We start from the raw sequence: 19561 nt of genomic DNA, 5'->3' as shown, positions 1-19561 counted from the left end.
GAACCCATGCACCCTGCACGGGGGTCCAGGGATCCGGCGCCGGTAGGCGGGCTGCGGCACCTCCAGTCTTCCCCGCGGTGGTTCCTGCGAGTCCCTTGGGATTGACCCATCCTTCCTTTCTTCCTCCATCCTCCAGCCTCTCCTCCCTTCCTCCCTTACGGCTCCGGTTTTGTGAATGGGTTAGGACGACTGTGTGGGGCATCAGGCTGGTGGGAGTCTCTCCCTCCCCCACCCCGCCCCGGGGTTCGCACCTGTCCTGGCACAAAGATACCCCGCGCCCGGTTGCCTGCGGGTCAGCTGGGCCACGGCCGCAGGTATCCTGTGTGCCGCGCGCCCCTTCTCTTGCGGGCTCAGAAGGGCCAGGAAGGTGGCCGGGCGCAAGGAAAGGAGTCCCTGCCTAACGCTTTAAGTTTCCATCCCGCTGCATGTGGGCAGCGAAAAGGGGTACAACACCTGTCAGCTAGAAAGGCTCCAGACTGGGCAGCCCCGCAGAGTTCCGGGGATAGATTTGGCGGCGTGCGTCCTTGGCTTGGGTTTTCTCCTGTGGTGGTGGAGTGGGGTGTCTTAGGTAGCGTTCCCAGTCGTGCCCTTGATGCTGGATGCGTATTAGCCAACAAGGATTGAGCTCTCGTGGATTCCATTTGAGCCTAGTGGGAGAGGAGAAAGGAGTGGTCTAGGTGCCCCCCTGCCGACTTGGGGTGACACGGTCCCCTCTCTGCAGGGGCAACTCAGCCAGAGCTCCCACCAAGGCCTGATCTCACGTGGGTGTCCTGCTGCAGGACCTTCGTGGGTCCTCTGTGGGGCCGGCGACACCGGGGAAGCCGCCTTTGTCTGCAGGCAAGCTACTTTGCCTAGGTAGCTGGGGCCCCAGAAGATCAGCAGTGTCTGATCCGACTGAATCCTGAGGTTTCCCGTTTCTTCTCGGTGGGAAACCGGCACGTGGGTGTGGCTGGCGCCGCCTTCGCCAGAAGGCTAGGCTCTGGCGGGGGCGAGAAGCGTGGCGAGTGTTTCCCCGACTGCATTAACCGGTGGCCGCTGCCTCCGGCATTGCGCCGAGGCTGGGCGCCAGCCGGGCAGGTTGCTGGGCTGGCCTTGAACGCCCCTTGCCCTTTGCCACAGCGCAGGGGGCAGTGGTGCCTGCAATGCCCCTTCGGCCAGTAAGCTCTAGAGGGGAATAGGGGCGCTCCAGGGCAATGGATGCAGGGCCTGCAGGGGCCTCGGCCTCAGGCTCCGAGGAGGAGGAGGAGGAGGAGGAGGGGAATCTGGGATGGGGGAGGGGGGGGAGGTGACTGGGAGTCCGCAGAGGAAGCCTCAGGAAGCTCCCCAGGATGGTGGGGGAGAGCTTCCCGGGGAACGCTTCCCAGAAGAGGCCAGACTGCCAAAAGCACTTTCCAGAGCGAAGCTGCTGAAATGCTACTGGTGCCCGAGTCCCAGACTGATTTTAGGCAGTGACTGCATGTTCCTCACCTGTCTTGTCTGGGGAGGTGGGGGGTGGGGAAGAGGGGAGGGGAATAGGAGAACAGGCATTGTTGCCTGGTAAGGTAGGTGTTTGTGTTGGGGTAGGGCTGGAGCGCCTATTTCAGTGAGACCTCCTTGTCCATAGAGGGTGAGGGGTGGTGGAAACAGATCAGTCAGGTGGCAGGGAGAGGACATGGGAAGGCAACATGGGCAGAATAGAGGGCCTTGAGCTTCCTTATCAATCTGCCCCTCCCCCCACCCCACCCCCAACTCCCCACCCCTGAGCCAGCCTTCCCACTTAGGTAGTCCTTTAGGACTGAAGTGTTTTCAATTTTCAGGGAATGATTCACCGAGATACAAGACAAAACCATCAGAAGTCCTTGCTCCGGAGGTACTTAGTCTCAGAGAAGTTGGGCAAGGTCAGGCTGCCTGGAGGTGGTTGATCTGGTGCAGAGTCCCACTCTATTTTCAATACAGCACAACTGTCCCAATAGGGCAGATGCTAGGCATCCTGACTTAGTTGCAAATGAAACCTGGGAGCATTTGTAGGTGTGGTAGGGCAAGAGATGAAGAGATTTTATGGGGTACCAGGGCCAAGTGGATGGGGCACCCTGGGTAGCTTCCCCAGCTCCCTGGGCTGCTGCAGTGGCAGTTGCACTTCCCTGGGCCCAGAGCACTGGGCCTCCAGCAGGGCGGGCTCTCTGCACCCCAGCACTCTTTTCCTTTTCTTTTCCTCTTCTGCTTTCCCTTTCTTTCCTGCCTCAAGTAAATGAGAAAAAGGTGAGAAAGCAGAAGAGAAAACTTTCTCTTACTGATGTTACTGTTTGGAAAAAGGGAAGATGCTTCCTTTCTCTCTCTGGCCTCCTGCTGTTTCTTTTTCTCCCCCACTTTCTTCATGGGCCTCATGGATGATGTCTTGACAGGTGAATATCCCCCTGCCAGAGTGCAGTCTAATGGGGAAGGTCAACTGACCTTTGGGACAGGTACCTCACTGTCCTGCTGTCCAGGAGATGGATGTCACCTGGTTCTCTTTGGTTCGTCAAACAATAAGTGCTACTCTAAGTGTTTTACCTACTCCTGGTACCTATTTAGCTTTCAAAGACACATTGAGGCTAGTGCTGCAGTCTACATTTGACTGATGAATTAATAAAAGGTAGGACACAGTCCCACATTGATAGTAAGAAGAAGAGTTGGGCTTTGGCTCAGTACTTTGTCTTCTGAGTATAGAGACAGTCTCAGTTACGCTCAGTGATAATGCTTTTTATCAGTGGTCTTTATCATACCCCGCTTGCTCTGAATGGTGATGCCTCCTGTCTGATTCCCCACTTCTTGGCTTCTCCCTCCAGATGCCGGTGCAGCTGACCACAGCCTTGCGTGTGGTGGGCACCAGTCTGTTTGCCCTGGTGGTGCTGGGGGGCATCCTGGCAGCTTATGTGACAGGCTACCAGTTCATCCACACCGAAAAGCACTACCTGTCCTTTGGCCTGTACGGTGCCATCTTGGGGCTGCACCTGCTCATCCAGAGCCTGTTTGCCTTCCTGGAGCACCGGCGCATGCGCCTGGTGGGCCGACCCCTCAAGATGCCCTGCCCATCCAGGTGCTCAGTGGCCCTCTGCATCGCTGCCTACCAGGAGGACCCAGACTACCTGCGCAAGTGCCTGCGCTCTGCCCAGCGCATTGCCTTCCCAGACCTCAAGGTGGTCATGGTGGTGGACGGCAATCGCCAGGAGGATGCCTACATGCTGGACATCTTCCATGAGGTGCTAGGTGGCACTGAGCGAGCTGATTTCTTTGTGTGGCGCAGTAACTTCCATGAGGCTGGTGAGGGCGAGACGGAGGCCAGCTTGCAGGAGGGCATGGACCGAGTGCGCAGTGTGGTACAAACCAGTACCTTTTCGTGCATCATGCAGAAGTGGGGAGGCAAACGAGAGGTCATGTACACAGCTTTCAAGGCTCTTGGTGACTCAGTGGACTACATCCAGGTAAGTGCATCCCTACCCCCAGGAGTATGTGGACACTGAATGTATCTGACCGACAGAACATGGGCTCCTCCAAAAATTTTTAGTCTTATCTATAGATCCCTTGTTTTGTACACATCCCTCCTTTGCATTTAAGAATGCAACAGAAGGCCCTCCCTGGTGGCACAGGGGTTAAGGCGCAACACCGCAAGCGAGCCAGCTGCGTCAGTGTAAGTTCAATCCCCACCCTGGAGGTGACCCACATGGTGCAGCAGACCTCTCCTGACCCACCTGCTGCTCCCCTCAACAGTGTATTTTGTTGATCTGTCTGTTCTGCTCCCCACTCTGTCTCTGGTGAATCCTCTGTCTCTGGTGCCCCTGTACCTCTGGCTTGCATCCCAGTTCTGCATGCATAAATAAATAAATTAATTAAAAAAATGGAATGTAACAGAGCTTGGTGGCTCTAAAGCAGTCTTAAAGACCTTGGGAGAAATTCTGATTCTGTTGCTAGTTGGTTCTGTGACTTTGATGTGGTCTCTGGACTAGTATTCTAATAAAGACAACAGCAAACAGGTGTATGACACTTCATTCATACCAGGCACTCTAGTAAACATTGCATACATATTATTTCAATCTTCATAATACTCCTAGGAGATAAGAACTATTATCTCTACTCATACCTGAAGCACAGAAAGGCTTAGTAACTTGCTTAATGTCACACAGCAGGAAGATGCATAGCCAGGATTTGAGCCAGGTCTTTTCTTTCCCCCAAGTGATACTACCTTACCCTGACACTTGGCTCAAACCACAGTGATATTTGTCACCCATAATCATGAAGCATAGGGTCCCTAAAGCCTCCGTTAGGGGAGCTGTACAGTCTCTTTTCTTGATCGCTTCCTATGTGTCTTGGTGGACCAGCAGTAATCTACGCAACTGAGCCAGCTTTTCTTTTTTAGGCTCTGGAGTCACTGCCTGGAATAACCTTGATTCCAGTCAATGAATGCATAGTGGATTTCAGCCCATGCTGCTGAGGTTGTTTTCTCCTCCCCTAGCCAATGGGGGAGTCCAAGAGCTCCAGCTTACCTGGCACTGCTCAACTAGAAAGAACTTCCTGGAGTGAAGGAAGCAGCCTGAAGATGGGTTAGAATCAGGGGCTGAGACCAGGCACTGGAAGTGTGGCACTGGAAGTGTGGCACTGGAAGTGGACTGAAGGTTCTCTGGGCATCTGACCTGAGATTCCCTGTGTATGGGCCAGGATGTGGGGCTAGATCAGGTGGGGAGTCGAGAGAGCAGGTAGAAGAGACCCAACCTGGTGCTGATGTCTCTTCCTGCCTGCCTTCAGCCTCCTACTGCGATTGTGACCACCCTGTCTTCCCATGAGAAGATTAAGATGCGTAGGGTGGGGGACAGTGTTCACTTAGGCTAAAGGGCTCTCACTCAGCAACTTTAGTAAAAGGACTCCAGACTTTTGCAGACTAAGGTTTGGGCTTATCTTTGCTCTGTTAGGGAAATTAATTCCCCTCACCATTGTTTATCTGGGCTGTTTGTACCATCTCAGTATTTTTCTGTGAAATAGACAAGGAGTCAATTATCCAGATTCCACTAATATGATGACCTGTTGGAACTGGGCCATGGGAAAGAAGGACAAGTGGGCAGGATTTGAATCTGGGTCTGATAAGAGGCAGCTGCTGCCAACTTCCGTGCCCATCCAGGTGAGGCAGTCTGTGGCCATCCATTGCCCTGATCTCAAAGACTGGGCTAAGGGAGTAGAGGAGGCCTGGCAGCCATGTTAGTGGCTGCCAACTGGATAGATAGAGGAGAGCCCTTTTCCCAGGCTGTCCAAGAGGCAAGACGCTGTTAATGGTCCTCTGGGAAAAACTAGAAGCATCTGACAAGAGCCATTCCTTGACCACCTGAGGAGTATTTGCTGGCCTTGATCCAGCCACTGTGCCTGTTACCTGATTGCAATGATTTTTCCTCTTTTCTTCTCATGGATCCCAGAGAAACATTTTGAGATATCTGAAACATTCTGTGAAGCCTGCTTCCACGGGAATGAAACTTTTCCATTGCCAAGCCTTTACCTCTTTCCAGGCCTGCCACCCACAGTCTCCTGCATGTGTCTCTCCTGCATGTGTATCTCAGCCAGTTGGCCATCAAGACTGATACCTCAGCTATCCTTATCCTTATTTTCCTTGTCTCACCCTTTCTATTTGGTCTCTGAGCTAGTGGCTAGAGGAGAACTGTGAATGGAGTTGCAACCCTCAGATTGAGAGGGGCTGGTGTATAGGGGCTGAAATGCAAATGGGCTGACAGTTGACTTCCTCCTTAGGTGTGTGACTCTGACACTGTGTTGGATCCAGCCTGCACCATCGAGATGCTTCGAGTTCTAGAGGAGGACCCCCAGGTGGGGGGAGTCGGAGGAGATGTCCAAGTAAGAAGTTATCTGGGATTTCTTGGGGGGGAGGGGTATCTGAACATTATTTTTTTTTTTTAAGATTTATTTATGCATACAGAACTGGGGTATAGGCCAGAGGTGCAAGGGCAGTGAGAGGATTCACCAGAGACAGAGTGGGGAGCAGAACAGGCAGACCAACAAAGTACACTGCTGAGGGGAGCAGCGGGTGGGTCAGGAGAGGTCTGCCACGCCATGTGGATCAGCTCCCTGGCAGGGGATCAAACTCGTGCTGCAGTGGCTTCGGAGAGGTATAACCAGTAGTGCCACCAGGGAGAGCCCCATGTTTCTTAATCCAGTTGGATAAGCCTGGGAAATGGACATCTTGACAAAATAGTAGTATTGGGGAGAGTGATCACTGCTATCAGAGGGTTCACTTGTGACCTACTCTGTTTCCCATTCTTTTCAATCTGAGAGGGCAATAATCACTTATCAGGTATGGAGAGGGCTTCTTTTTTGGCCAGGGGTATAGCACGCACCTCTAAAATTGAACCCTTGAGAGACTCTTGCTCTTAGGGAAGTTGTGCTGAGGAGCTCTGGGCAAGCATCGTCTTCCAGTGGATTTCGTTGGCAATGTGCCATGTCTTCCCAGGGAGCTTTCCAAACTGAGAAGGGTCAGGATCAGTGGCTGGGGTGTTGCATTGAACACCACCCCTGGCTGGTCCTGAGCTTGAAAGTGGCCTGACTGCTGGAGCAACTTCAGCCGGAAAATCAGTGCAGATAATACAGTGGGGGAGGTGGGGCTAGTGCTACAGAGAATCCCCAGGTGAGGTAGGAGTGATGACCAGGAATTTGAGCAATGGGTTACAGAACAGAGGCTTTCTGGTCTCTAGTGTCTGTCTGTTTGGGCATGCCCTTGGGTGAGGCAGCCCAGCATCTCTGGTTCCCTTGCAGATCCTCAACAAGTATGATTCGTGGATCTCCTTCCTGAGCAGTGTTCGGTACTGGATGGCCTTCAACGTGGAACGGGCCTGCCAGTCCTACTTTGGCTGTGTCCAGTGTATTAGTGGGCCCTTGGGCATGTACCGCAATAGCCTCCTCCAGCAGTTCCTGGAGGACTGGTACCATCAGAAGTTCCTAGGCAGCAAGTGCAGCTTTGGGGATGATCGGCACCTCACCAACCGAGTCCTGAGCCTTGGCTACAGGACTAAGTATACAGCGCGCTCCAAGTGCCTCACAGAGACCCCCACCAAGTACCTCCGGTGGCTCAACCAGCAGACCCGCTGGAGCAAGTCTTATTTCCGAGAGTGGCTCTACAACTCTCTGTGGTTTCATAAGCACCACCTCTGGATGACCTACGAATCAGTGGTCACAGGTTTCTTCCCCTTCTTCCTCATCGCCACAGTTATACAACTCTTCTACCGTGGCCGCATCTGGAACATTCTTCTCTTCCTGCTGACGGTGCAGTTGGTGGGCATTATCAAGGCTACCTATGCCTGCTTCCTTCGGGGCAATGCAGAGATGATCTTCATGTCTCTCTACTCCCTTCTCTATATGTCCAGCCTCCTGCCAGCCAAGATTTTTGCCATCGCTACCATCAACAAGTCTGGCTGGGGCACATCTGGCCGGAAAACCATCGTGGTAAACTTCATTGGCCTCATTCCTGTGTCCATCTGGGTGGCAGTCCTTCTGGGGGGACTGGCCTACACAGCTTATTGCCAGGATCTGTTCAGTGAGACAGAGCTAGCTTTCCTTGTCTCTGGGGCCACTCTGTATGGCTTCTACTGGGTGGTTCTCCTCGTGTTGTATCTGACTATCATTGCCCGACGTTGTGGCAAGAAACCAGAGCAGTACAGCTTAGCTTTTGCTGAGGTATGACACAGCACCCAAGCAGAGTGGGAAGAGTGCAATGGGTAAGGGAGGGAAAGGGAATGGAAGAGAAGAGAAGGGGTGGGAGGGAAGAGGGAGTGCTGTTTTAGTTTCTTAATGGTCCAAAGGACTAATCTGAAGTGCAAAGAATCTTGTGTGTATAATGTGGCTTGGGGCAGTTCTGCCTGGAGGAAGCAACACGGATTCCAGCTCTGGGTAGCCAGGGTGGTAGAGACTTATGTGTTTTCAGGCTGCTTCTACACACACAGTGGCCTCTAGGAACGTCTGTTCTTCCCCAGGCTCCAAAGGGAACTCAGAACCAAGCCTAAGTTCCACTTTGTGGCAACTTGTGGTGGGCAAGTGAACACCTATGGGAAGGGGTTCCTTTTAGCCCATCTGAACACAGCCAGAGGTAATGGGAGAATGAGATTTGGGCCAGCTAGTAGTATGCCCCCCCAACCCCCATGTAGTTATCAATGCAATAAGATTGTGCCTGAGATACGATGCCCAGAAACCTGGTCTTTGGGCACCTGAAAACAGGGTCCAAGAATGGTGCTTTATTATGTGATGTACCATCCTTTTGCTTCAGTGAATTCAGGGAATTCTTACAGCCAAGTTGTTGCATTTGCTTGCTTCCTTCCAGCACCAAGCTAAATAATGGAATTGGTTCTTGAGTGCTAAGATATACTTGCTTTCTCAGGCCTCTTGAGGCAGTTTGATGTTACCCCTGCCCCCATTACCCTGCTTTCCCCCCCCCCCCGAGTCATTTTCTAGATTTTTGCAATCCATAGACTGGTCTCAGCTCTTGGATTTCAGGCCTGGAGTCTTGACTAAGCTTTTGACTTGGGGTTGCTTCTTGCATGTTCTCTCTTCAGACCTCCATTCACCAAGGTGTCAGATAGTGGAGGGGGCAGGTCCCTAGAGCCCAGGTGCTTCCTACAAAGGAACAAAGTGTTCCCTGCGCCACAGATGGGCAAACCCTGGTGCTTTCCTTACTCACAAACTCAAGCATTTTCCAGGGTCAGCCAACACTTCTGCATCAAAGACCTCAAGTTTCTGATAAGACTGCTCGTTGGTCGGGCCTACTCCACGAAGGCTGGGAAGTGACAGCAGGCTTTTGCTACAGACATTTGTCCCAGGCTCTTCCGTGTTTTTGCTAGCCAAGAAGTAACTATTTCAAGCAGTACAATGGAGGAAATCTGGTCAGCCAACTGCAGAGCTCAGGCTTCATTAAGGGCTTTTTCCCACCTCAGCTTTTACTTGCAGATTTATAGAATGGACTCCTCATGGAGAACTCTTGGCTGCCCTACTATCAGCTCTGCCTTGCACTGTGGTCATCAATTTTCCTCAGATCAAAAGTAGACAGATACAAGTAACGGGCTCACAACATTTGACCTCGACTGGTTTTTCTAAGTTATTTTGTACATTTTCCAGCAGTGTAACCAAACTGGTTCTTCAGCTTTATCCCCGTTTCTTACTTACGAGGGTACAGCCTTTATACAAGTGGACACATTTTATTTCCTCATTGAGAATTTTAATCCTCTTTTGTATTGTTTCTATGGTAATTTGTAAACATATTTATTTTTACTTTTTTTTTTTTTTTTACTTTTCAGGTCAAAATTTTATACTGCACTTATTTGTCAAAATAAAGATTCTCATATAATGTTCATCTCTGAGGTACTTCCTCCCTTGTGGTAATGAAAGCTAGCTCTTTAACTTTCAAAAGGCAATGAGAAATAGCTTTGTCCAAGGTACAGTAATTCCAGTGGAATTCAGAAGATATTATACTGTCTCTGGGCCTGGGCAATACAGAAGCCCACCCTGGTAACTACACACACACACACACCTAGGATGGCTTAAATTTTATTGTAGAGGGTGGGGAAGAGTCTGGTGAAATTACTGGCAGGTGAGTCCTGGCTAATGCTTAAAAACGAGCTTGCTTCCTCCAGTGAAAGCTTTTTGACTTGATAGCGTGAATTGTGGCCATACCAAAAATGAAAGGCATTGGGTAAACTTCATTCCCATGGAATGGAACAAGTAACAAAATGAAAATGACACAGCAGCCCTCTCATCCCATTTATTAAAGAAACAGTAAGAAAAGATACAATGCAGGAAAAACACCAACCATCCTTTCACGTCAGGCTGAACGAAGCACAGTGATTTCTCCCCTGCCCCCCCTCCCCCCACCCCCATCTTCCCATCCACATCAGTTTAAATTTTGAGGTTCTTTGATTGGGAGTACCAGTGAAGAGGGAGTTGGATGAGCAGTGGAGCCTTGATTCTGGTCTCCTGTGAGTCCCAGGAAAAGGAAGCTGCAGGCCCAGTCAATCAAGCAGAAAGTGTTATTTGGTGGGTCTTCGAAGTAGCTGCCCACCTTTCTGTCCTGTGTTCAAACCCCCAGGGAAAGGTATGGCAGTAGAGGATGACCAGGTCCAAGCTGCCCAGGTCAGAGCTGCTGAAGCATGGTCCATTCACCAACGAGACATTTCTAGAAAGCAGTGAGCTGGTTCTCCAGTGGTGAGCAGGGGACTAAATATGAATTGGGACCTGCAGGCCAATGTATCCCTGAGGAAAAGTCCACAAGAACAATTCAAGAAACTAGTAAGAAACAAGGGGCAGAAAGCAGTGGGACAAAAGCACAACAGGCTTTTGCAAGGCTGTGGAGATCCTTTATCAGGGTCAGGATCATTCCCATCTGCTCTAATCCATGTCCCACAAATAACTTGTCACCTTCAGTCAAGAAAGAAGCAAAGGAAGAGATGGCTCATTTGAACTTGAGCCCCAGCTATGTACTTCAGACTGTAGCTCCCTATCTACCCTTTTATATAAGTCACAGCCCCTGCCCAGAACCACAATGTCTAGAAACCGAGGTGGTCCTGGAGAGAAAATGGTGTTTAAGGGGGCAACATTCCATTTGGGTACATTGCAGCCATTGGACCCCCTGGTCTGGGGAAAGCAGCTGGGTTTGTGCCAGGGAGGCTCCCCACTCTAGGAAATGGAACCAAAGTTTTGCTTACTGGGCCATTCATCCTTGGAAAGGAAGCTGGGTTTAGACCCATGGTCCCAGTTGGCCTTGCAAAAGGAGCTGGGTTCATACCCACAGGGCCTGCTGGGGAAGAGCCCAGAGGCCCAGGAGCTGACCTGGGGAAAGTAACTTGTCCAGGGCCTAATGGGCCAGTAGACCTGGGGAAGGTAGCTGGACTTGGGCCTTGTAAACCAGTGGCCCTTGGGAAATTGGATGGGTTGGGACCTATTGGCCCAGTGGTTCTTGGGAACATTGCTGAACTTGAGCCCTGGAGGCCAGTAGACCTTTGAAAGGTAGCTGGGTTTGAAGCCAATGAGCCAGAAGACTGGGAGAAGGGAGATGGATTCAGCCCCACCGGACCTGTCCCCCTTGGAAAGGGATTAGCATTTACTCCCATTGGGCCAGCTGGCCTTGAGAAATGAGCTGAATTAGGGCCCATGGGGCCAGGAGCTCTTGACATGGGAGATGGATTTGGCCCTGGAAGGCCAATTCCCCGAGAACCAGGACCCGAATTTGGGCCAATAGGACCAGGTACTCTTGCCATGGGGGATGGGCTTGTGCCCATATTTCCAGAAGTCTGTGAAAAAGAAGCTGAATTTGCTCCTAAAAGACCTGCTGCTCTTAATATGGGGGCAAGATCTAAGCCTTGCGGTCCAGCCATTCTTAAGTTGAGACCAGATCCTGTGCCCAAGAGACCACCAGCTCTGGTGTCCAAATTAGGGCCTGGACCCAAACCACCTGCCCTAGGGTTGGGCCCAAGGCCTGGGCCCATGGCATTTGCTCTTGGATTGGGTCCAAGGCCTTGGCCTGGAAACATACCTGACCTCGGTGCAGGGTTTGTACCTACAAAGCCTGATCTCATACTGGGACTTGGTCCAGGGCCTAGACCAACGGGCCTAGGATTAGGAGGACCATTCCCAGAAGTCAACAGAACACCTCCTCCTCGCATGTTGGGTCCAGATCCAGGGCCCATGGGACCACCACTCCTGGGGTCAGGACCTGTTCCCAGAAGACCACCTGACCTTGGGTTGGTCATAGGACCTGGTCCTGGAAGACCCCCTAATCTAGGGTTAGACATAGGCCCTGGGCCTGGAAGAGATCCTGCTCTAGGGTTTAGAGCCGGGCCTGGGCCTGGGCCTGGGCCCAAGAGGCCACCTGGCCTTGGGAAAGAAACTGCACCTGTGCCAGTAGAATTCATCCCTCTTGGAAAAGAAGCCATGCCTGGATCACGAGCACCAGCACCAGCAGGGAACGGTGCTGGATTTGAACCTGATGAAGTTGGAAAAGATGATGGATTCCTTGGAAAGGGGGCCATATTTCCAAGAGAACCAGTTGCCATTAGAAAGGGATCCGAGTTCATGCCCAATGAGTGGCCAGTGTTCAGACCAGGACCTCCCTGTGGCCCCAGGGAACTGTCCAGCCGTCCTCGAGGTGGCAGCGGAGCACGAGTCCAAGGAGTTGGCCGCTCTCTAGGGAAAATCCGCGGTTCTTTCATACTTTCTTGGGGACGTTGGTGATAATGGGCTTGGGGCGAGTTTTGAAAAGGATCTTGTTTCTGATGAGTGCCGTCACCAGGTAGTGGGTGCCAGTATCACCAAGCTCATCACAGTCCTGATCTGTAGGTGAGTGTTTGACGAGGACAGCAAAAGGTTTCTCCAGGTGGACGAGCTTCCCATAAAGGATATGATGCCCCACAATCAGCACAGGAATTCCCTTTGGCAGAACAAGAACAAGATACCTGAGGTTCAGGGCAAGGTCATAACACTCAGGTGCCTTCTAAAGCTGTTCTTGGCAGGAAATGATGGCACCTCCACTTCCTGGTCTGGCTCTACCATTGTTAAGACACACTGGACAACCCGCCCATGTGCCCTTTTTATTCTTTCTGTCCCCAGGTAATAGAGGTTCCATTTTTACAAATGTGACCCTTCTAGATTCCCCAAAGCTGAATTTCCCTGTTACTGCAGAGATGGGGGGAGAACAAGCAGATAGCTTTGCAGATTAGCTAGACTTTGAGTAAACAAACCTGAGGGCAGTCCTCATTCTGGGTCCTGGGAGCACCACCTTGGTGTAGCTTGCTTTCCTGAGGCATTAGGCAGGGAAAGAAAAGCCCCCTCACCTCAGTGGTGTAATGGAGGTCTCCCAGGAGGTTTCCAGCTAATCCAGTGCTGTAGCGAGCCTCGATCTCCCCCTGTAGCTCCATCAGCACCCATTCTGCCAGGCCTCCAGCCCCAGCACTGCAAGCAAAGGGCTGGCGGTTACAATATTTTTGAGGGGTGAAGGATGAAGTGTCCTACACCACCATTCAAGGCTCAAAGGAACTCTGTTGAGCACAAGTTCTTGGGGAACTGGGCAGTGCTAGGCACTGAACTAGAGACTGAAATGCTCAAGGATTTGTGCAAGATGCACCTGAGGACCCCAAGCCTTCCAGGAAATGTCAAACCTAGATAGTCCTAATCATTCAAGTTAAATTTAAATTCTTACAAAATGTACTTACCAGGAAATAACAATTTGCACCATGAGCTTTCCGTCTTTAAAAAGCAACTGAAAATAAGCTGTAGAGAGAAGAGAGGTTTAAGATAATAGCTAATATTTACTACTTATGTATGCCAGGTATTTTTCTATGTACTTAAGACACATCTCATTCCCCTAACAATTCTGTATGATGTAATTATTTTTTGAACTACTGTTTACATAAGACTGCTTAAAGTCATACTACTGTATGACAAGTTAACAGTAGTGTCTAGTCAGTCAGAATCTAGCTTAACACTTAGCTTTCATTTTATACAACAGCACCACCTGGTGGCACGTTTATAGTACTCAAACAGGTTAAAAAGGACATTTTTGCCCCAACGACTGTCCTCACTCATATTTCTAGGAAGGGTAGACTAGGAAAACTGAGAGGTCCAGGGACGTAAACAACACTTTCTGGCTAAGTCCTTTTAACGATTAAATGGGGCATAGTGGAGGGATATTAGTCCAGTGTTTACCAACTGCTGTATAGAAGGAACAGGTCTGGCAAACACATGATTAGAAGTTACCTATTTTTGTTTTTAGAAATTAGATTTTTTTGCTGATGTAAATCTTCACCGTGGAGAGTCAAGGAAAATGTTTGTTACTGGCAGCCTCTGGCAGAGGGCACCAAAAGCTGTGCTCCTGACCACCACACACTCTGGAAACATGAGATTAGTTAATTCACTGGATTTCAAAATCAAATATAAACAGCAGCTATTTTTACTATGAGTCATATGCTGTGTATATATGGAAGGTACCTTAATCACTGTGAAATGCCCACATTAAGAACTTAATATTTTGCAGCACGCATGCATCTGGGTGTAGATGTATACACACAGTTAAAATGTAATAGAAGCAGCTTAAGGACGTAAGGCTATCTTTTATCTGTACTCATGACTATCCAAGAAAACTACGTACCAGTGAGAACAAAAATCATCAAGGCATCAGACAGGCACTGTGCATTGCAAGAGCTGGTCAGAATGGTATGGGGAATCTATAGGTTGTCCCTGAATAAGCCAGGCCTCCTGGACCACCGCCAGTTGTGGCACCACTTGAGACAAAGTGATCCCCTAGCTCAGGAGGGCAAAAATTTTTGAGAACAAAAGAGCCTCCACCACTACTCCACCACTACTATCAATTAAAAGCACTTTAAACATTCTCTTTTCTAATATTTCTTGAAAGAGAAAGTAACCACTGAGATTCTAGCCAGCAGGTGTGGAAAACTTGACTAGCAGCATACAAGCTGCTTCATGACTATGGAGATACCACCTACCCAGGTGATCTGAGTCAGTAAACTGTTGTGAAGACCAAATTAAAGTGCATAAAAATGCTCTAAAGTCTGTATGTTCTTTTCAGTATGTTCTAATGTTTTAGCAGACGGAATAAATTAGCACTCCCAAGGTAAAATTCTGACTATAGTTTAAAGAATGTTAGATATATTTTAGCCATGAATCTAAAAAAAAGTTCAATGAGAAACAAATTTGTAAAGGTTAATCAATGCATGTAAACTGAAGTGATTTTGTTAAGTTTTTGATGACTGATGATGCAGGTTACTTCCCTTGTGTGTATGTTAAAGTAAATTATAGGAGGTTTCTGAGAACCAGTAAGACCTTCAAATAGATACATACCATGTTCTGAGTAGATCATGGTGGGGAAGATTACTCTTTAAAGGCATTAGACCACAGGTTTGAGATGGCATCTGTGGACGATTTACAAAAAAGGATATGATAATATTGCAGTGTATGCTGCATTTCCTGAAAAGGAATTCAGTACATGGCCTCCCAAAAAGGCAAAGGAAAACAGATGCTTGGTAACTGGGTCACTGCACATGATTCTCCAGTGCTCAATGAGCACACTGCTTTATACCTGTGTAGGAGGTTGTGTCTGGGTACTCTTGAGACTGGCAGATACTTAAGCAGACCTCCTGGAATGAGAACAACTCCTTAGCATTATGCTTTTGTATATGCTCAGGCTGGGAACAAATGCCAGACCTACTGGGATGCTGCATACTTGAGTACAAATGAAGTTCACGCCCAGCTATGTGTCTCCAGGTCACAGGAACCTGGGGACTGATCTGCCTGCATTTATGTACAAGAGGACCTGTCAAATTATTAGAGAAGTAGGGAAAGGCATCCCTTTAGCAAGTTAAAAAAAAATTCTATCTCATCACCTTAAAATATCCTCTCATCTGAATCCTACTATTCCTTTCCTTGCTCCTTGAGATTACTAGTCTATGGAAATGTTTCAGGGTCAGGGTAGGGAGGTATATCCAGGAACTTCACTGAAGACGTACCTGATGGAGGTGACAAGGAATGTGCATTTTAATTCATGTGGAACTGACTGAAAAGGATGAGATGGTGCAGCCCTGTCTTCCCCCATCTCCTGACAAGTAAGTATTTAGTAGGAAAACAAGACCTGATATGTGTCAGATCCCATGATTAATAATACAGAAACATCACAAAATTTTTCTTTATCAAAGTATGTTTTAGTGTTTCAGTCTCAACTAATTCCAAAAAGGAGAGCAATTTCTGTTTTCTAACACTTTTCTTGTTTAGAAACTGTAGCGTTATCAACTCAGAGGGCCCAGTGTAAATATACTGTATCAAGAACTAAAGCTGTCAATGGAAGAGTTAGGCCAGGACCTCTGAGGAGTCCAGAGTTTAAGACCCATATTTAGCTAAGACTAAATACCTTTCTCTGATTAATAATTCCAAGTTACAACTAAGAGTGTTGGCCTGGAGAAGTGGGATCGTGTGGGAAAAACAACAAATTTTTCTCCTGCAATAAATTATTCCCCCATATCAAAAAGAGGAGGTGACTTTTTCCACTCAATTTTTATGGGCCCTCACATAGCTAAATAAACAATGTGTAAATTCTATATTCCCAACAGTCAAATAATTTCAGCTTTTTTTTTTAAGAACTTTTTAAATGTTTTCAACTTCCAATTTTTGTTCAAAAAAGGCTTTTGGGGGACCTTAAAAGGTGTATTTCTGCCCCAGATCATTCTCAGTTTTAAAGCACAGAGTTAATCTGGAGTTACTTGGTCAAAGACAACCTCTCAATACAGAGCTGCAGATGACTTCAAAACACCTGTGCAAACCACAGGGCAAAAAAGAAATCTGCATCTTAAGAACTAGTTTAGACCCACAGGGGGAACCCTAATCGAAACTTAGAAGACTTAACTGGGGTTTGACCAATCTGGTGTAAACCTTACTTAATGGTCAACTGTTTCCTATGGCTATTATGAAGTCAATTATTAAAATCATGAAAAATCAAGTGTCAACACAGTTTCTTAAGAAGAAAAGTTGAGGCACATCATCTTTATGATACAAAAAAAAAGAATCATTTCTCATACAGCCAAACATGTTCCTCAACTCTCTTGTTTCATCCTGAAAATAATCCTATAATGTAGGCACTGTCTTAGCACTCCCTTTTACAAGTGAGGAAAGGAAGAGCTAAAGGTAAAGTGACATGCCATGCAGCAAGTAAAGCTGGGATGTGAGCCCAATGCCTCCTCTGTCTGTCTGTCTTGCAGGCCTCTCACATAGCTCCTCCCTTGTTTAATACCTGTGTATCAGACCTCCTGATTGCCATCTTTCTCACAACAGCTCTTACAAAATGGCAGTAAGTATCTTTGGGGGGGAATCTTCTGTAATTTATGCACTGTGGGGTAGGTAGGTTAAAATCAACACTAAGCCTGAGACTGAGGTTTGGAAACCTTTAGCTATCTACCCAAGGTTACCTCCAGGATTTAAAACTTTATTCTAAACCTGACTCCTTGGAATACATCAAAATAAGCCAAGTAAACAGACGAAGTCTTTCTCACTGATATGTTGTCGTCACTGACAGAATTTAATTCTCTTATTCTTTGATTTCTGGTTAAAAGATTACTACTGTCTTTTAAAGAAAAACATGAGCAATGAGCCTCATAATGGTAACCTTCCCCAAAATAAAAAGGGCCCCAAAAAAGTATATGTAGTCAATTAAACAGAATATGGAGCTTATAGTGAAAGGAGGGCTTTCCCTCACAGGTTTAACCTAACTAAAAGAATTTAATTTTACTAAACAATATAATATATTTTCATTAGTACCTTCCCAATCATCTTGTAGGAAGGAAATCTTAAAAAAAGGAAATGAAGGTTCCAACAACTTTTAACTTAAAAAATCATTTTTCATTAAAAAAATTAAATATCTGACTAAAATGTTTGTACATTGTGGGCCAAGAGTTAGCATTTATTGAGTTATTATTTGGTCCCAGTGGTTATTTGTGTTTAAGAAAGTGAGAACTCAAGTTGTCAGTTGATTTTGTGAATTCTACCACTTACTCTGAATAATGGGCAATTCCACCCCAAGCTTCAGTTTCCCCAATAAATCAGGCATTTAAAAAAAAAAAGCTATCTCATGGAAAAAAAAAAATGTACAAGTGATGTAAAAATAAACTGTTATAAAATTAAAAAAAGCTATCTCAAATGATTGTTGTGAGAATTAAATGAGGTTAAGAATGTACTCAATACAGTGGCAGGTCTTTAGGCTCAAACTATTAGCTAGAACACAGCACTTCCTTAGTGCAATGGAGCACCTTAAGCCTACACTGTATAATTATTTTAATATTTATAGTGAACTAAAATATCCTATAAAAGCAGGTCATCAGAATAAAATCAAGTTTTACATAATAGAACAATTCAAAGATGGCAGTCAGGGTTTCACCAAACTGCTTTAGGGACTAAGTTATGTAAGAGTTTTTCCCTAAACATGACGCCCATTTCTCCACGTGCCTTTCCACCAAATGAACAATTCAGAAAGTTTTACACAACTGAATACAGATTATTTTTATTAGCAGTGTTGTGGTTTTGTGACTGGAGGGGATGGTCTAAGTTTCAATAGGGGATCTTGCCTCTTGGCAGTTTATGTCATTAAGTGTTAAAATTCAGTTTCTAAAGGAGCTTTTAGTCCCCTACAAAAAGGGGGCTAATGAGGGTAGGTGGAACTGAATGCTTCCAACTTTTCATTAGTGAAGAGTGTGTTCAAAAAACATGTGTGAATGCTATGCATACACGTGGTACTTTCCCATCACATTTTAGGATTCCCATGATGGAGGGAATCAATTACTGGTATTTGTAGACAATAGATGGTTTCGGTTGATCTGAGTAACTTCAGTTTTCTCCATCTCCTGCTACTCTGTAACCCCATCTCAAACCTCCCTCCTCTTACTGCCACAGCACCCTATCTTACCCAAGCCCCTTCCTTTCTAGCCCTGCTTGAGATCTCCATTTAACCTGGGTTCTCCCACCAGCCCCAATCTTTCACATCCTCTCCTCTAAGCCCCTGTCCTGTAACCCCTCCAATTTGAGTTACAAAACACTTCCAATTTCGAATCCCGCCCACTTCCTGGGACTTCTCAATCCGCTTCCCCCACCCTCCAAATTATTCCCAGACCTTTTCTGGGACCTCTTATTAAGCGTTTGAACCCCTTTACTACCTCCCAAGGAAACTACTCTTAATTTACCTTACTCCGCACCTCCCACCGTTGGAGTGGTATTCCAAGCCGTTAACGCTCCTCCCAAAGATTACTCTCTAAACGTCCCTCTGCCACCCTCATTTTCCATATTGTTCTCTGTTCCCCCCCCTCAATTCGGAAATATTCTGCTCTTCAGAACCCCACCCCACTCTTCTCTCATCTCCTCACCCCGCCCACAAAAGAACCAGGTATCGCTCCTCAGACTATCTCCCTTTCAACCACTCTCCAAGTTGCTTCTCTCAGCGGGCCTCTCCGATTTAAAATGCACCCCACCCCACAACCCTCATATTCTCACTCCCGTCCCCCACCCACCGCAAAGTACCCTTTCTGATATTCCCGCTACTTCCTGGGTTCCAGGTCTATCCCACCGCCCTCCGCAAGCTTCGCGAGCTGGGCTCCCTCTCCGCCCTGGGAAGAGCCCCTTCCCGCACATACCTCGAGGTTCCGGCCCGCGCCGCCCCCTTCTCCGTCCTGCGCTCGCGCTCGGCCACCCTTTCCGCCCTTCCCTCCGCTCCGCCCCGCTTGCTCCCTTCCTTCCCGCCTCCTTCCGTCTCCACACCGCTTCCTTCCCCCACAATTCCCGGCCTTCCCACCCCGGGGGCCTATCTGGGTACGCCCCCACCTCCGCGCGGCCTTCCTCGCTCCCCTCCCCCTTCACGGTCGCCCCTCCCCCGCCCTCCGCTCCCCGCCCTCCGCTCGCCATTCTTCTCTCCGAGTCGCGCGCCTCGCCCGGCCCCAGCTCTCTAGCTTCCCGCTCCCTCGCACCCTCGCCCCCATCCCCGGCTCGGCCTCGCTCCCCGCGTCCTCCCGTGCCCCCCGCCCGCGGCCTG

General features: G+C 48.3%; 3 protein-coding genes across 4 annotated transcripts; 1 reads left to right on the top strand and 2 right to left on the bottom strand.

Moving 5' to 3' along the window:
• The first annotated feature begins 1002 nt into the window (after window positions 1-1002).
• On the top strand, window positions 1003-10195 carry HAS3 (hyaluronan synthase 3). Of its 2 annotated transcripts, XM_004690434.2 has the most exons (4): window positions 1003-1157; window positions 2805-3440; window positions 5746-5847; window positions 6763-8422. In XM_004690434.2, the coding sequence occupies exons 1-4, from the start codon at window positions 1143-1145 to the stop codon at window positions 7684-7686; spliced, it is 1677 nt and encodes a 558-aa protein (XP_004690491.1). In that variant the 5' UTR covers window positions 1003-1142; the 3' UTR covers window positions 7687-8422. The 2 variants fall into 2 exon arrangements, with proteins under 2 accessions (XP_004690491.1, XP_004690492.1); XM_004690435.2 differs by lacking the exons at window positions 1003-1157; window positions 6763-8422 and adding an exon at window positions 10070-10195 and having other exon boundaries at window positions 5746-5845.
• A 358-nt stretch (window positions 10196-10553) lies between these two features.
• LOC101625810 (chromosome transmission fidelity protein 8 homolog) lies at window positions 10554-12254 on the bottom strand. Its single transcript, XM_004690432.2, has one exon. It carries the CDS (start codon window positions 12195-12197, stop codon window positions 10572-10574), a length of 1626 nt encoding a protein of 541 aa, XP_004690489.1. The 5' UTR covers window positions 12198-12254; the 3' UTR covers window positions 10554-10571.
• LOC101626040 (chromosome transmission fidelity protein 8 homolog) lies at window positions 12182-15005 on the bottom strand. Its single transcript, XM_004690433.2, has 4 exons — window positions 14842-15005; window positions 13197-13254; window positions 12819-12936; window positions 12182-12415 (listed from the first exon to the last, which is right to left on the bottom strand). Exons 1-4 carry the CDS (start codon window positions 14858-14860, stop codon window positions 12194-12196), a joined length of 417 nt encoding a protein of 138 aa, XP_004690490.2. The 5' UTR covers window positions 14861-15005; the 3' UTR covers window positions 12182-12193.
• Window positions 15006-19561: the final 4556 nt, after the last annotated feature.

Source organism: Condylura cristata, unplaced genomic scaffold (genome assembly GCF_000260355.1).
Source record: "Condylura cristata isolate star-nosed mole 26May11 unplaced genomic scaffold, ConCri1.0 scaffold00028, whole genome shotgun sequence".
Taxonomy (NCBI): Eukaryota; Metazoa; Chordata; class Mammalia; order Eulipotyphla; family Talpidae; genus Condylura; species Condylura cristata.
The sequence above is the reverse complement of the archived record's forward strand: the minus strand, read 5'-3'. Positions and strand labels throughout refer to the sequence as shown.

What these genes read in the sequence shown, in the direction of transcription:
- HAS3 (XM_004690434.2), top strand. An exon ending in ACTCAGTGGACTACATCCAG is followed by an intron (nt 3,441 to 5,745) that starts GTAAGTGCATCC and finishes CTTCCTCCTTAG; the next exon opens with GTGTGTGACTCTGACACTGT. An exon ending in GAGTCGGAGGAGATGTCCAA is followed by an intron (nt 5,848 to 6,762) that starts GTAAGAAGTTAT and finishes GTTCCCTTGCAG; the next exon opens with ATCCTCAACAAGTATGATTC.
- LOC101625810 (XM_004690432.2), bottom strand. Translation starts at nt 12,197, where the DNA reads ATGAAAGAACCGCGGATTTTCCCTAGAGAGCGGCCAACTCCTTGGACT.
- LOC101626040 (XM_004690433.2), bottom strand. An exon ending in GTGCAAATTGTTATTTCCTG is followed by an intron (nt 12,937 to 13,196) that starts GTAAGTACATTT and finishes CTTTGCTTGCAG; the next exon opens with TGCTGGGGCTGGAGGCCTGG. An exon ending in ACCTCCATTACACCACTGAG is followed by an intron (nt 12,416 to 12,818) that starts GTGAGGGGGCTT and finishes GTTCTGCCAAAG; the next exon opens with GGAATTCCTGTGCTGATTGT.